Genomic DNA, 17,355 nt, shown 5'->3' on the forward strand with positions numbered 1-17,355 from the left:
GCTACCGCTGCAGCTTGGTGGCCTCCGATTGGCCACGACGCGGGCGGGTAGGCTCGGCGGAGGAGGGAGGCGGGGGCGAGGGCGGCGGCGGCGGCGGCGGGAGGCAATCCGAGCTGGGAGCGGGCAGCGCGCGGGGCGGGCGAGCGCGGGGACAGCGGCGGCGGCGGCGGCTCGCCCTAATCGCGCTCGCGGAGGCCGAGCGGGGCGCGCGGGCGGCGGCAGCGACGCGGGGGTGGGGCGGCGCGCGCGAGTGAGCGGCGCGGGCCGAGAACCGGCGCGCGGGCAGCGGGGGCGGCCGCGGTGGCAACTGCGCGGGACGGAGCCGCGGCGGGAGCGGCCGCGCCGATCCCTGGCCTCATCCCCGCGCGGCCGAGGCCGGAGAACAGTCTCCAACTCTCCGGGGGGACCGGCAAGGGGCGCCAAGAAGCGGTCCTCCGCCCCCACGCAGCGGAGGCGCCGGCCGGCGGGACTGCTGCCCTTTGTGGGCACAGCGCGCACGGCCCCGAGCGCCCTCCCCGCGGCGCTCTCGCCGGCGTCTTCGCCGTGCCCGGCGGCCCTGGAGAGGGGACCCGGAGGAAGCAAAACCCCGAGCCCGAAACCTCGCGTTGTGAAGCTCCTGGGGAGCTCCCGCGGCTCCGCTTGCACCTCCGCATCTTCCACCGGCCAAGGTCCCCGCCGCCTGCATCCCTCCGGGCTTCGCTGCGCTTGGGGCCGAAGCAGAGCAGCCTGCGCTGCCACCGCGGCCACACACTCACACACGCACACACTCACACCCTCACGCGCACGCCCGCCTTCTCCCCCGCCCCCTCCCCAGCTCCTTGATCTCGGTCTGTTTTATTACTCGTGGTGCGAGTCCCGCGGACTCCGCGGCCCGCTATTTGTCATCAGCTCGCTCTCCATTGGCGGGGAGCGCGGAGCAGCGGAGAAGGGGGTGGGGTGGGGAGGGAAGGGAAGGGGGTGGAAACTGCCTGGAGCCGTCTCTCCGCGCCGCTGTTGGTGCTGCCGCTGCCGCCGCCTCCGGCTCCTCGCTCGGCCCCTCTCCGCCTCCATGTGCCGGATAGTGGGAGCGCCGCGGACCCTGCTGCCGCTGCTGGCGGCCCTGCTTCAGGTACGCGGCGGTCCCCGCGGGCCGGGCCGCGGGCGGGGTGGGGCGGGCGGCGCCGGGTCCCTTTGTTCCCCGCGCCGCTGCGGGGCCGGGCTGCGCACCCGGGAAGGGAGGTGCCGCACCGCGCGGCCGGGAGCTGCGTAGACACGAGGCTCGGGCCGGGCGCCGGGGCAGGGCACCCGGGGCTAGCCGGTCTCCCGCGCCTCTCTTGGCGGGTGCCCAAAGGGGCTGATCACGGTCTCCCCACTGCCCCTGCGGGGGTCCAGCCAGCTCCCGGGGGGTGTCTCTAGGCAGCAGAAGGGTGAGCTAGGCTAGCACTCCGGTTTTGCAGTTTTCTACGCTTCTCACCCTTCGCGTAGCACTTTGCTCCAATTTTTTTTTTTTTGTTTATTTCTGCAGGGATGGGTCTCGAGTTTGCAGTCGAAATTCTCACTCTGGTATCTTAGTTACGGGACTTGCCTCCACCCCACCTCATCCTGGCACCCGCGCGGCTCCCGGTGCCCGAGGGCTCCAGGGTCCTATTGTCTTTACCCCAGCGTCGAATTGCTGGCTATTTGTTTTCCTGCCCTTGCAATTTCCTCTGTCGGTCCTACCTGAAAAGAAAACCTCGCTCCCTTGCCCAGACGAGTCTACGCGGGTCCGCGCCTCCGCACCCAGGCCCTGGCCCCGGACGCCCCTTATCCCGCCGGGCGGGGAGAAGTTCCGTTACTTGGCTATTTTTCCTCTCCCTCTGTCCGGCTGCGTCTGCCCTGCGTGCGTGCTGGGGGCGCCTTGACCGGGAGCCTCCGCACTTTTCACGCCTTCGGGAGAGCGCCAGTCAGCCTTTCCCTGGAATCGGTACCGGGAGGCTCCTCGGCGGCGGGAAGCACCTGCTCCAGGCATGTCTCAGCCTCCCTCCCCACTCCGCGCGAGTCCCCAGCCCGGCCGAGCGTCCAACTTTCCCGCGGCGTCGGGCCAGAGGATGCCCCGAGGCCCCTCTTGGCCCGCCAGCGGGGTCTGGCGAAGGGAAGCCGCGCGCCGCGGCCAAGACCCCCTGTGCTGGGCGGGGTCCGGCCGGGGGTCCCGCTTCTGCCGCCGCGGGCGGTGGGGGCCCGAGGTGGCTGCGGGAGAGGGGCGTGCCCGCCCTCAGGGCCTGAAGGGGTCTCGGGGGGAATCCGCCCCAGGGGGCCCCCAGCGCACCGCCGACGGCTGGGGGTGGCAGGCCGGCGACTGCTCCAAAAAGTGCGGGCGCGGTTCGGAAGTGCCGCTGCGCCCGGGGCGACCGGGGCAGGGACAGATAGTGCAGATCGCCGCTCTCCGTGGTCATCACGGGTCAGGGCCTGGCGCGCTCCGGCCGCGGGCGCCGGGGGCTGGACCGGACTGGCGCCCGCGGTCTCGCGCGCTCCCTCCCGCCGCCCCCTAGAGGGGTGTGGGCCGCGCCGAGCCCTGTCCATGGTGCGCCCGTTCCGCGCTCGCCTCCCCCGGGTCGCGCTCGCCTACTCTCAGGCTCTCTCCCTCCCACTGGCTCGCGGGCCGCCCAGGTCCCGCCGTTCCTTTCTCCTTTCTTGGGTTTCTCCTTTTGTTCTTTCCTCTCCTGCTGGTTTCTTTCTCTTCCCCTTCCCCCATTCGCCAGTCCGCCCCCCTCGGCTCTCTGCAGACGCTGGGGTTTCAGAACTGTTCCACTGGACATTTTTGGCCTCTGCACTTTTGGGGAGTGGATGGAATTTCTTCTTACTTGGGGGAGGAGACCTGCCAGTCACTTGCTAACAAAAGTACCTCCTGTTATAAAACCGCCCTTTATTCTTGGAGCGCACACTCCTCATTCTTTCACCTCCTGTCAGTTCATTTATTGTTTCTTCTTTTAAAATGGGGTTTATTGAAGAGGTTCGGCTGAAGGGGAGGAAGGAAAAAAGTGCTACTTCAAGTGTTTGAAGTTAAGGGGAAAACAAGATAAACTTAAGAATACTCACAGACATCAGATTTAAAAAACAAATACGTCGTAGATTAGAAAAATCTTGTTTTAAAAAACATGTTGTTTTGAACATCATACCATGGTCTTACTTATTTATAGGCAATTTTATAATAAATCCTAAGAGGTTCAGTCCAGCTCTGGATGGTATGCTCACTAACTTTTTGATCTGAAAGTAAGTTTTAATTGAATATTGTGCAGTGAAGTTAGGATAGGAGGAGACGTTTCTTGGTCACTAATAACCAATGGACTAATGGTTCATGGGACTAATCTGTGTACCACGGAACTATCTCATTTCCTCTTTGAGTCATCTGCTTTGAAACCAGGTGTGGATTTTGTAGGACATGTTCTTTTTTAAGCATTAAATATATATATAATTTATAAACGTCAAATCGTGCACTTCCCTTTTCTGTTGTATGTTCTTTCTCAGTTTCTTCCAGGCCAACCCGAGGTTGACTTTCAAAAACCTTGAGGAAAGGGGAGATTAAAACTTTGTCATCAAGTTATTTGGGTAATTCATGGGTATGAGTCAAGCAATAACACTGAGTGATTTACAAGGTCATTAGAAGTGGAAGCAGAGCAGTTCATGCAACATGAGTTTTAGGGTTAAGTGTGCTATGTGGATTGTACACACCGAGATTGGAAATGACTGTTTGCTAATGGTCTGCTTTACATACTGGAATAACATAGATCTATCTGCAATGTGAAAATGGCCCCTCTGCACTCTGCAGTCATCTGCTTTTTAAAACTCTACCTTTTTTTTCAAGCTTCAAGCCAGACTAAGGAGTCTAAGAGTTTTAGAAAAAAGAATGAGTAAATTATCAGTTTAGATACTGAGTTGCCTTATTTTTTCAGACCAGTTAAAGAAGAATAATTAAATATTCAAAAGGACTTTATGCCTTTAATGAACTGAAGTGTTCTTTGTTTTACTTGGAACACTTTTTTTTTCACTTTAAGAGAATCTTTACTAGTTGAGTTATTCTGTTACCTAGATTTACATAATTCTAGTCAACTTTGCATATTATGATATTCAGCTTTTAAGATTTTCTCTATTCTTGCTCATTTTAGCTTGAGGCATTAGCATTGTCCTCTAAAAAAGAAAAAAAAGCAGAATTTGAGCATTAAACTTCACTGATCAAGGGATATCACAAAGTTATGACAAGCTTTCCTTTCATACAAGTGACTTTCAAATCCTTAAATAGATATATCATCAGGGAAAAAAGATCAATTATACTTTTACTACCCATCCAGTCATGAATAGGTTAGAAGCTTGCTTTGTTTTTCTGGTTCTCATTTTAACTGCATAGCTCCATTATTCTATTTTAAATACATTTGTATGGGTTATGAAACATCAAAGACATCACCCTAAGTTTCACAAATATTTTAGATTCTTAGTCTTATCACATAGATTTCTGCTTTCAATGCTGAATGAGGACCTATGAAAAAAGATGCACAAACCATATGTGATTTTCTCATATTAGGTATGGACTTTCATGGCATTAATTTCAATACATAAAATGTGGGGCGGAGGGGGGGAAGGCTTTGTTTTAGACTGGAAAATCTAGGATACCACAAGCATTTTAAGAATAAAACATTTATGTGTTCTCTATGTTTATTTGAATTTCAAGTTCCTTTGAAAGTAAGAATTAATTGGTATTCACAGTCTCTTCTCCTTTTGTGTATCTTTGCCCTTTTTAAAATTTCTGGCACATGGTCATTACTAACAGGTGGTGGTGTTGTTGTTTAGTTGTTAAGTTGTGTTCAACTCTTTTGCCACCCCCATTAACAGTAGCCTGCCAGGCTCCTCTTGTCCATGGAGTTTTCCAGGCAAGAATACTGGAGTGGGTTGCCATTTCCTTCTCCAGGGGATCTTCCTGACCCAGGGATTGAACCCACGTTTCCTGCCTTGCAGGTGGATTCTTCTACCACTGAGTCACCAGGGAAGCCCCCTTACTGACAGCAGTGCACTGCAAATGCACTAAATGCAACTTGAAACATAATTAGTGTGTCCTAAGATATTATACGCATATCTTAAAATGATATAGATATACACACAAATTAAAATTACACGTAATTTTTTAGGCCTTAAGTGCAAGTTTAGAATTTACTTGCAGAGTATACTGTCATACTTTTATCAAAGTCTGCCCTGGCCTTCTAAAAGTTTGGACTGAGATTTTAAGGGGAAAGTCTTCTTAAATAGTTTGTATTTTTTACATGTAGAGATTGAGTTCTATTTAAAACAGATTTTTGGTGACCGTGTGTTGCGCCAGACTGTCCTTAATTTCCGTTTTCATTAAAAATCTTCAATTCTTAAATCTGTTGTGCCTCATTAAGCTTTAGGGTTATTAATCGGGAAATGTCAAGACTTAAACCAACAGTTAATCTTGCTTTAAAATGCCTTTTAAAGAAATCCTAAGTAACTCAAATCCCCATTCTATTTTCAAAGGGATAGTCTCAAGTTAGAAGAGTGATTTTAAAGAAAAATCAGCTGTTATTTAAGAAATGTAGTGTTTGTATCTACTTTCTATGGCTTTGCCTAAGTTAACATTATTCAAATTTGCTCTTTTGGCTCAAATACAAGAATTAATCAAGTTTAAGCACTGCACAGACTTGTGGTGAATTTTGTCCATCCGATAGGATAGATTTGGAATTTAGATTTTGTTATTTGAGTAATTATTTCACATCTGCCACGAGTACACCTTCTAGAATCTGTTTTCAAGTTGGGTTTAGAACTGTAAGTTGAAACATAATTTGTACCAACAAATCATTACGCCTCCCATTTCTGTTTGTTTTCTTCTACAAACTTACTTTTGTTTGAATTTTTCAGTTAATTTGAGCGGATGCTAGTCTTTGTGTATTTAACTAAATGTAGATAAGTTTTAAATTAAACAAACCTATTCATGCCAGGGAGGAAGAAGATACAGATAAATATTGTAGAAAAAGCTACATCTACACATATAAAGTGATGAGTTTAAAGCAGGCAGAAGGTGAATTCAGGATCTAAATGGGACCTTTTGAAAAATGTGAACTTTATGGTTTTGTTACAATCAAGTTTTTAAGCTCTATTTTAGGTTGTGCATGAATAAAGCTCAGTTCCTCCTTGTTACTGTCTTTAGGACCCAGAGTACTTCTTCTCTGAGCTTGCAACTGTATTTTACAGCACCCAGGCTCTTGGGTTGCATATATACACACACAGTATACATGTTTAGAACTCCACATACATGTCCCCTGCAATGTTTACCAGTTTGGCATGAACTATCAACTGATAGTTAACTGATAACTTTGTGTGTGTCATCCAAGGTGATGTGAGCACTGAGAGTAAATAATACCTTTGTTCTGGGCAAGTGAGCTGCCCTGACATAGTGTGAAGGGCAAGAGCGAGGGTCAAGGGCAGGAAGCCTGAGGTTCTAATCTGGTCCAGATGTAGTTTAGTCTCTTAAACTCTGCTGACCTCATTTTCCTCAATAATAAAACCATAGGCCTGGTTGGATTAGTTGATCTCTAAGGGACTGTCTAGTTCTGTGACTCTTGGGGCTGCTTAAAATATCCCAAAATGATTCTTTTCAAAGACTTTGGAATGACTTTAATTTTTAACCTGAAATGCAGGGATTTTCAGGTACTCAGAGGACTGAGTATGCTTTTTGAGTGCTGTTGACAGTAGTTTATTATATATGATAATATGTCATTCAGCACTAAGAATATAGCCCTTTTGGATGAACCTAGAGATTATCATATTAAGTGAAGTAAATCAGAGAACAATGTCATATGAGACCTCTTATATGTGGAATCTAACAAAGTAATACAAATGAACTTATTTACACAGCAGAAATAGATGCACTTAGAAAGTACACTTACAGTTTCGAAAGGGCAAAGGGTTGAGGGATAAATTAGGAGTGGGATTAAGAGATAACATACTACTATATATAAAACAGATAAACAACAAGGACCTATTAGTAGACCTATCTCTACTGATAGGCTTCTCTATATAGCATAGGGAACTATATTCAGTATCTTGTAATAACCTATTAGGGAAAAGAATCTGAAAAAGAACATATATATATATATATGTACTTATGTTTAACTGAATCACTTTGCTGTACAGCTGAAACTAACACTTTGTAAATTAAAAAAAAAAAACTTTTTAAAAAAAGAATATGGCGCCTTGACCTAGCAAGTTCTTCTCTAGTCACTTTTACAGATATGTTTGTATTCGTGATATATATGTGATATTTACAAATATAGGTATATGCATTGAGGCACTGTTTATAATTGCAAAAGATCGGATTAGATGACCCTCTGAAAGTCCATCAGTAGAGACTGATTTAATAAATTATGGAGTAATATGCAGTCAGATTTGAGAACCTCTGGTTACAGTCAAGAAAATTATTGTTAAGCCACCTAATGTTTTTGGCATACTCAGGTACCTAGAAAAGATTCAGGTTAGGACCACTGAAATCATCAGTGGGATTTCAGGGCCTCGGAATGAAGAAGAGTTGGATGTAGACCACAGATAGAAGCTATTGCTGAATAGAAAATTAAGCACAGTAGAAATAAGATGAAGATGACCTATGAGAACATCCTGAAGTTGAGTTGAGAACAGCCTGTAGTAGGCTGAGCTTATAAGTAAATTCAAGAAAGATTGGCTAAATATAACGTGTAGTTATGTAATAGTTTCCATGTTGTATCATGAAGTGACCACACTATGCTGAGTTAACCACCTGAGAGATTATACTGGCTGGTTAACCCATCATGATATTTCTTCCATTCTCTTGACTGACTGAATATTTAATTTTTCATCTGTTCTGATAGTGAAAAAGTTATCTAAAGTAGACTTTACCTAAACCTAGAACTTGAGATTCAGAAAAACATTTAGTTAGAGTCGGATGTTTTGGTCTACACTCTCCAGTAAGGAAGCTATTGAACTTGGGTTTTTCCCAAGTAGCATTGGGAGAATTAGTGGGGTTTTAAAACAGCTTGAGTCATTTAAAAGGAGGTGCTATTATAAATACAATATGGCATTCATAATCGAGTGACTTGGAGAAGTGTTTGATCCATGATCCATTCTTAAATTTTCTTTTACAAAATATACCTGCCTATGCCACTTCAGTACTCTTGCTTGGAAAATCCCATGGACGGAGGAGCCTGGTGGGCTGCAGACCATGGGGTCGCTAAGAGTTGGACATGACTGAGCGACTTCACTTTCACTTTTCACTTTCATGCATTGGAGAAGGAAATGGCAACCCACTCCAGTGTACTTGCCTGGAGAATCCTGGGGACGGGGAAGCCTGATGGGCTGCCGTGTATGGGGTTGCACAGAGTCGGACACTGCTGAGGCGGCTTAGCAGCAGCAGCAGCAGCAGCATACTACTATATATTATAATTTTAGTATTATTTTTATGTTAATTTAAAAAATTAACTTGACCATAGCATGTTTATGTACAATCATATATTTTTATGGTTGTAGTTTTAATATTTGCTTTTGTGTTTTTAAAAAAAAATTGTACTTGATATTCATCATTTAAAACTTTTATATGGAGTTTCCATACCCCAATGCTGATATATAATTTAATGTTTTGTTGGATTAAAGAATTAGTAAAAAAGAAAAAAAAGAAAAAGTTAAAGGATCATAATTTGGAATCTTTGTTCCAGAAATTATTGGAACTGAAAATGTGACATGACTCTTTTATCCTTATTATTAAAATAAGTTTTGAGATTATTCAATGTTCTTCTGTTGCCTTAGTGTTGAAATTTGTAAAATTTTGGAAAAGGGAAATCTAAATTGTAGGGACAGGAAATAGTTTAATGGTTGTTTGGGGCTGGACATGGAGACAAAAGATTGGTTACAAAGGCGCAGGAGGTAATTTGGGGGGGGTGACAGAAATGTTCTAGATCTTGATGGTAATGGGTTGATGAATGTATACTTTTTGAAACTCTTTGAACTGTACTCTTAAAATGGGTGCATTTTTATTGTATGTAAATTATACCACAGTAAAATTGGTTAAAAAATAAATGATTCACACATTAAAAAAAAAAGTATCTAAATTCATATTATTACTTCCAGTAAGGATTCTAAGAAATGCCTTTTCAGTGTTTTATTTTTTTTCCCCAATAGTCAATTCGAAGACTTTTAACAGTTTATTTTTAGTAATAGTCAGTAGGTCATTCATATAACTCAAAAAAGCACATAACACCAAATAAAACTACTTGAAACTTCAGATAATTTGCTGCCATCTCTTCAAATCTTTTTTTTTAAAAACAGTGTCTGGTATAATAATACAAAACCTTAAGGATAAAATATTTTTAATTTCAGGGAAGAAACTAGTAAATTACCTTACTTAATTATTTCCATAACCTTGTGACATAAATAAATAAATAAATAAAACCTTGTGGTTTTATTCCCATTTTATAGAGATGATGAAAGAGAAAGTCAGACAGTCTGAGTATTTATTGTGAGAATCCTGAGTGGAATGATATCTCTTTATAGCAGAGTTAAGCCTGACTGCAAAGCCCATGGTTTTCTCCTTCTACCAGGCTGGGATGCTTTTAATTTGATATTCAGGGAAAAATTCCACAGTAGAAGGAAATTTCAGTTCCTCACGACTGAGTTTATAAGATTTTTGTAAAGTAGTTAACTTTTGAGCTTCATTCTTTAATTTTGACCTTAAATATTTTATTTTGACATTTGAAACCAAAATTTAATACTTGGTTAAGATTTTCATTATATATATATTTCTTTTTTTCCTTAGAGAAGAAAAAATAATTCCAGGTAAAGGATTTATAATCATTTTCATGATGTTCTTCAAATTGTCTTCATCAACAAATAATGTGTTGATAAGTACTCAAAAAATAATTTTTGAATGCATTTTGGAACTTAAAATACTTTGTAAGAGCCACAAAAACCTGACCCAACCCACATTTTTTGTGTTTGGGGTTTTTTGTGTGTGTTGTTTTTTTTGAAACTGTGTCTGTTTAGTGTTCTTTTCTTTATAAAAGTACATGCAAGAGATTCTATCATTAAGTAGTAAAATATTTTAATGTTTCATGGCAGGTTTTCCATGTTTGAATAGTTTGAATTACCTTTTCTCCCACAAATGAAATTAGTTGGCATCTTTTAAAAATATAGATGCCCACACCTACAACAAGTTTATGGGACTGTTTTGTGGGGTTACTGAGTACCCACTGATTTGTTTGCTGCCCAGAAAGCCTAGAACTGTTTTTTTTTTTTTTTTTTTTGTAACTTGACCTATTGTTGGTGGGTGGATACACTTGGCTTGACTGTAATTGCAAACTAAATGTCTCTTAGTTGGGTCAGGGAGCTGTTAAAGCGAACTCTGAAATAAATGACTTTAAAAAAGCATTAAATTTATGAAGTTTGAAGAATATGATATAATCCCTTTGCTTAACACAAATCTTTAATAAACCAGAGGCTGTGACCACTTTAATTTTTTTTTTTTTCTTTTGTTGTCTTAATTGGTTAACACAACAGTTCAAAGTCTGCAGTTCATTCTTTATGGCTTTCCGGTCCAGTAAGTAAAGAAAAGTGTGTTTTCTGCAACCAAAGTATTAGGCTTTCACAGCTCCTTTGGTACCAACAAGAGCATCTCCAAGATTAGGTTTTCATGTCTTCTCATATTTCAGGGAATTCAGAATTTAAATTTCACACACTCATACTCAGCCTTTATGGAAATAACAGATGTGTATAGGACCGTGCTGAGTGTTCATTAATTGATCATAGTATTGAATCAGTGCTCAGTTAAGACACAGCATTTCCAGCATCCCAGGGACACCCTCTTCAATTTTAACCATCCCTTCAGTGGCAACTATATGTTGTCCAGTGACTGAGTCGTGTCCGAATCTTTGTGACCCCATGGACTGCAGAACACCAGGCTTCCCTGTCCTTCACTGTCTCCCAGAGTTTGTACAAATCCATGTCCATAGAGTCAGTGATGCCATCCAACTTGACTTCTAATAGCAGAGATCAGTTTAGCTTATCCCCATATTTTATGAAGTCATCCACTATATACTGTTTTGTACTTTTCACTCAATTTGTAGAATTGTCTGTGTATGTGTGTCTTATGTCTTTTTAATAGTCACAAGGTTAGGAAAGGCTTCTGGATGCTATGGAAGTATCTGGGAGGTTGAGGAAGGTGAAAACTGATTTAAAAGCAACAATAAAAACAGGCCATTTCATTGCATCTAAAGGTCACTTGAATGTTTACAGTGGTTTGTGGTGTCAAACCATGAAAAAACTTTTGTGGATTTTCCTATCTAGATATCTTCTCCTGCAGTTCTGGTAAATTGGCAGTGTTGCTTCAGCCAAAAGCTGAAGACGTTTGGAATTTAGTAAGTTACACCTTTTCTTGCCCTTCCCTTTTTATCAGAAGGAAGGTAGAGACAAAACACTCAGGATCTTTTGGATTTGACATCTTCATGCGGAAGATTTCGGTGTTAAGACTAATCTTTGCAGCAATGCTTCTTAATACTCTGAGCTTCCTAGTGACCCACTTCTCAAGGAGGCCCTACCCAGATTTATTTTTACCTAAAAAAGTTTCAGTTGGGGGTTACAATACCACGGACTCCTCGTTTTCCAGAAGGTTGGTGCATCTTTGGGGATAGTTGATCCTCTTCTGTGTCTGTGTAGCCTTTTTAAAGATCTTAGAGGTTGCCATGAAGGATACAGAGCTCCATATTTGTCCCAAGTGCCTTCTTTCTGGAGGCCTTTTCTCTCCATGTATAATATTTGTTGAGTAGACCTAGAATCTAGGTGGAGGAGTCCATGTATAAGGATGAGGACTAAAGGATCCACATCCTGAGGTAATGGCCCAGCAGGGTTTGTTTGCTTCAAGGAAGCTCTGATTTATTTATGTTTGTACACGAGTGGACTTTGGGCTTCCCGGGTGACACAGTGGTAAAGGATCCTCCTGCCGATACAGGAGATGCAAGCGATGCAGATTCAATCTCTGAGTCAGGAAGATCCTCGGGAAAAGGAAATGGAGACCCACTCCAGTATTCTTGCCTCGGAAATTCCATAGACAGAGGAGCCCGGTGGGCTACAGTCCATGGGATTGCAGAGTTGGACGCAACTGAGCAACCAGGCACACACACACACACATAGGAGTGTGTGTTTATTTTTCAGTGTTTAAAAAGATTGTACCCTTTGTATGACTTTAGCTTATTGATACCTGTTTGGTATTTCACTTGTATTTAACCCTTGCAAACAGTTTTCTACCATAAAAGCAATTGTATACATATAGTGTTTATGTTTTCAGCATTAAATTTTACTTACAGTTCTTTTTTGTTTGACAGATAACTAAGAACATTTGGGGAGACTAGCATAGCCATTAATTTAATTTTCCAGTTGATTCATAGCTGAGTACCTTGTAAATGAAACTGAATTAAATCTATGATTTGGTTTATGGTCTTCCCCTTTATTAGAGGCTGTCTTGATGGAACTTTGTTTAAAAGGGAGATAGTGGTATATTTGAATGTAGATAACAATGGATTATAGATGGATGGCATATAACATTTTATGGCCTAGAGTAAAAGCATTTTGAAACACAGTGAGATAACTTTTTCTAGTGTTTTTGTGTATGTAATGGGTTTGTCAAGAATTGTTCACATTCTGATATCTTATTTACTGGTTCTTCATAATTAAAATAAGAGACGGCAACGGCAACCCATTCCAGTACTCTTGCTGGAAAATCCCATGGGTGGAGGAGCCTGTTAGGCTGCAGTCCGTGGGATCTCGAAGACTTGGACATAACTGAGCGACTTCACTTTCACTTTCCCCTTTCATGCATTGGAGAAGGAAATGGCAACCCACTCCAGTGTTCTTGCCTGGAGAATCCCAGGGACCGGGGAGCCTGGTGGGCTGCCGTCTATGGGGTCACACAGAGTCGGACACGACTCAAGTGACTTAGCAGTAGCAGAGGGCCTTGCTTTATTTTTCTCCCCAGAATTGATGCATATAACACACACAGAGTAACAGGTGGGTGGCTGTCTTTTATCAAATAAAATTTCTGTTTTTCTCAACAGAAATGCTTTCTTTACTAAATGCGAGTTGCCGTAGAGTTTTGGGTGTCTGTTTTTCTCTCTCTGATTGTGCTAGGGAGGCAGTGTGTAGTGATTAAGAATGTTGACTCGGGCTGGATGGCCTGTTTTGGGGTCCCTGGTTTTGACACCAGGTTGTGTGAGCCTGGACAGCACATGTGGCATTTCTATCTCGCTGTACATCCGTTTGTAAAATGGGGATAATAAGTAGTATCTGTCATAAGGTTGTTAGGAAGAGTAAGTGGGCTGATATATCTACATCATTTAGAAAAGTGCTTTCATATGGTAAACAAAATGTAAGATCTTTAATTGAAGATTTGGGGCATAGTCATTACCCTTGTTTTACACAAACATAATCAAGGAGTAGTTTAATTATTTGACTGAGTTTGAGTACTTGATATGTTCAAAGCTCTCTTCTGTGTTCCAGTGGGATAACTCATCATCCTCTGCATGGGAGGCTGCCAGTGCGCCTTAGACCACATGCAGAAGCCACAACTGAAGGACACATATTTTAACATTCCTCCTTCAGTTTTAACAGATGTTGCCTAAGCTGATACAGTTAGGGAAAGGGATTAATCTATATGGAGTGTTATTCTGCCAGCAGTTTGATTTGGGAATTACAGGTAATAAAACAGGAGCTCTTCTGGTGTCTTCCAAGTCTGCCTCTTTGCTCCTGTGATGTAAGTTTTTTAAAAGATTTGAAAAAAAAAAATTTTTTTTTTAACACCAAAACCATTTTGTGTTGAGGTATAGCCGATTAACACTGCTGTGATAGTTTCGGGTGAACACTGAAGGGACTTAACCGTACATATATAGTTATCCATTCTCCCCCAGTACCCCTCCCAACTCGGTCTTTTAATTCTTTAGTGTTCTGCTGTGGAAACAAGTGTGTATGGGTGTATGTGTGTGTGTTAAGACTAGCCTGGAACCAGAGTAAGTTATTTAGTCTCTGAATGCTTTTAACATGATAACTCAGTGAGACTAGAGAGTTGAGGGTATTCTTATCATATACTGTTGATGCAAGTACAAAATTTATGAAAACAGAGTAAAGATAGATTTATTGTTCTTGTAGATTCTGGTGATTTATTGATGATTAGATGCAGAAACTGTTGCATTTAGCTTAGTTTCATTCTGTCTTAATAATATTGCATCATTTTTGAGTAATTACTATGTGCCAGACACTGTTCTAAGTACTTACTTGTGTTCACTCATTTAATTTGCAAGAAAGTTGTACCTATTTACAAAAGAAGAGAGCAAAGCACAGGTTAAACTGAGGCGCCCAAAGTTATTTTGTTAAGTGATGGAGTGATTGAAAGTCATTCAGTTGTGTCCTACTCTTTGTGACCACATGGGCCCGACAGGCTCCTCTGTCCATGGGATTCTCCAGGCAGGAGTACTGGAGTGGGCAGCCATTCCCTACTCCAGGGGGAGCTTCTGGACCCAGGGATCAAACCGGGGTCTCCTACATTGCAGGCAGATTCTTTAGCATCTGAGCTAAGTGATGGAGCTAGGATGCAAATGCCAGCAGCCTGATGTCTGAGCCTGTGTTCCTAGTTTTGGTGTTTATTTGAATGGAGGTAAAAATATGAAGGCAAGATTGACTTTTTAAAACAACTTTTTCTGTTGTAAAATGTGGTACATGTAGAGGAGTATATAAACCATATATGCAGTTTAAATAGTAATTAAAGTATACAAAATATGTCAATACAACTACTAGACAGGTTGAGAAATAGAATATTACTGGTGCCTTGGAAGTTTCCAGAGTACTGTTCCCATTTCCTTCCTTCCTCCCAGACATAACCGTTATCTTCATTTTTGTGGTAATTATTAATTGATTTTCTTTATAGTCATATCATCTGTGTATATATTCCATTTACATATTAAGTTTCATATATACTAATATATGTAAATACATAGAAGTGTGTTTACGTATAGAGACATGTTTATGTAAATGTATATATCATGCATCTATGTGGAAATGTACTGTGTATATATGTGTATGTATGTATATGTATGTATGTATATGTGTATATATAAAAATATCTGGTCCACCAACACCACGTACATATTTTTCTTTTTCCATAACTTAGTATACATGTTCTTGTTAAGTTTTAACATTTTTTAACAATATGGTGGACTGCATAATGGTATCTCTTTTTGGGTTCAATTTGCATTCTTTCGGTTACCAAGGAGATAGAGATTGTTTTTGTATGTCTTCTGGTCTTTCGTCCTCCTTGAGTTGTCTATATGAACCCTACTGCACGAAGTTTGTAACTCATCTGTACCTTGGCTTTGCGACTTGTTGCCCACTCTCTTTGCCTAACATTTTCAATCATGGCTTGTGTGGTATCTTTCCAAGCAGTGTGGTTTCTGGATAGCTAACTCATGTGATTAAATCTAATATTTGAGGAGTGCTAACTATGTGCCAGGCCAGGTAGTCTGCCTGCATTGTCTCATATAATCTTCTCTGAAGATTACTTATCTCATGTCCCTGAGATAAGTCGGCATTGTTATCATTATCCATTTTACAGCAGTCTGAATGCAGCCTGGCTTAACCCATTCACCCAAAGGCACACCTCCCAGGGCTTGTGCAGTATTCTCCCTGGTGACAGTCAGGTCCTCAGAATCTCTGAGAGCTGACCCAGTGGGCAGAAGATATATCTTTCTATTCAAGATTTTATAGGATTGCAGCCTGGAGGAGAATTTGGACTTTAGAATGAAGGCTTCAAGGGGTCTCCATTCCTGGATCAACCTTTGGACTTATGAATGGGAAAATCTAACATTGAGCCAGAATTAGGATAGGCTACCAGTCGGAGAAGGCAGTGGCACCCCACTCCAGTACTCTTGTCTGGAAAATCCTGTGAACTGAGGAGCCTGGAAGGCTGCAGTCCATGGGGTCGCTGAGGGTCGGACAGGACTGGCAACTTCACTTTCACTTTTCACTTTTATGAATTGGAGAAGGAAATGGCACCCCACTCCAGTGTTCTTGCCTGGAGAATCCCAGGGACGGGGGAACCTGGTGGGCTGCCGTCTACGGGGTTGCACAGTGTCGGACATGACTGAAGTGACTTAGCAACCATGAAGTGGGCTTCCCCCTATGGCTCAGCGGTAAAGAATCTGCCTGCAATGCAGAAGATGCAGGTTCCATCCTTGGGTTGGGAAGGTCCCCTGGAGGAAGAAATGGCAACCTGCTCCAGTATTGTTGCCTGAAAAATTCCATGGCTAGAGCAGCCAGACGGGCTACGGTCCATGGGAAGGCGATGAGTCAGATACTACTGAGCATTCACACACAGACCCTGTAAGTAGGTAATCCCATCTGTGGCCAAACACCCCCCTAGTGGTGATTTTAAGAGATACAAGTAATTGATGAGTGGTTGACAGTGCTGTGAATTGCAATTTTTCTTGACCTCAAGCTGGCTTGGCTTAGAACTGTAGACACCCAGTAAGGCAGAGACACATGTGATTCTGTTCCCAGGACTTGGGCTTCTCTGAGCACTTGTAGAGGCTTGGTGGTCTAATCTTGGACCCTCATCATCCAGCCATCCTGGTGGACTTGCTTGCGGCCCTGCTAGTGATACAAGGATGTTATTTGTCCTGGCTTCTTTTTGATCTTTAGCCTTGGCCATTACTGAGTATTCAGTAATGTTGAGATTTTGTAGGTTATTTTGGGGCCTGTAAAGAGACCCTAATAAATAATTCTTCTTATCCATACAGGTTCTAAGACGAATCAGTAGGTGTGCTCAGTCGCTAAGTCGTGTCTGACTCTTGGTGACCCCATGGACTCTAGCCGCCCAGGCTCCTCTGTCCAAGGGATTCTCTAGGCAAAAATACTGTAGTGTGTAGCCATTTCCTTCTCCAGGGGATCTTCCCGACCCAAGGATTGAACCTGGGTCTCCCACCTTTTGGGCAGATTCTTTACCAATCTGAGTCACCAGAGGAGCCCAGAGGACCAAAGTGCAACCTTTATTAGTGACCAAGACAAGGATGGAGAATGTGGTTTAAATACTTTGGATTTCTGACTTAATACCCTGCCTGCTCCCAGCCTCCCATCTTTAACACTGCTAGATGAAGACTAGCCTCCCACCTATGGAACCTGCTCTTGCAGTGCACCCACAGCCTAGCAACATCTGCACTATGGAGAGAGGCTGGGCTCCCAAAGAAAAAAGAGGTGAAGAAGGGGCCAGGCTCTGTATGCCCAGTCATTTCATCTAAACTGGCCAGAAAGGTTGACAGAGATCAGGAGTGGTATGGC

At 43.1% G+C, this 17,355-nt stretch overlaps 1 protein-coding gene across 1 annotated transcript in view; it reads left to right on the forward strand.

Moving 5' to 3' along the window:
• Positions 1-252: 252 nt before the first annotated feature.
• CDH2 (cadherin 2) overlaps positions 253-17,355 on the forward strand; it is a 248,906-nt gene continuing 231,803 nt past the window's right edge. The window contains exon 1 of the mRNA XM_027526255.1: positions 253-1,108. Coding sequence (XP_027382056.1) covers positions 1,049-1,108 — 60 coding nt within the window. The 5' untranslated portion in view covers positions 253-1,048. The remainder of the gene's footprint in view (positions 1,109-17,355) is intronic.

The sequence above is a fragment of the Bos indicus x Bos taurus genome, chromosome 24 (genome assembly GCF_003369695.1).
Source record: "Bos indicus x Bos taurus breed Angus x Brahman F1 hybrid chromosome 24, Bos_hybrid_MaternalHap_v2.0, whole genome shotgun sequence".
Taxonomy (NCBI): Eukaryota; Metazoa; Chordata; class Mammalia; order Artiodactyla; family Bovidae; genus Bos; species Bos indicus x Bos taurus.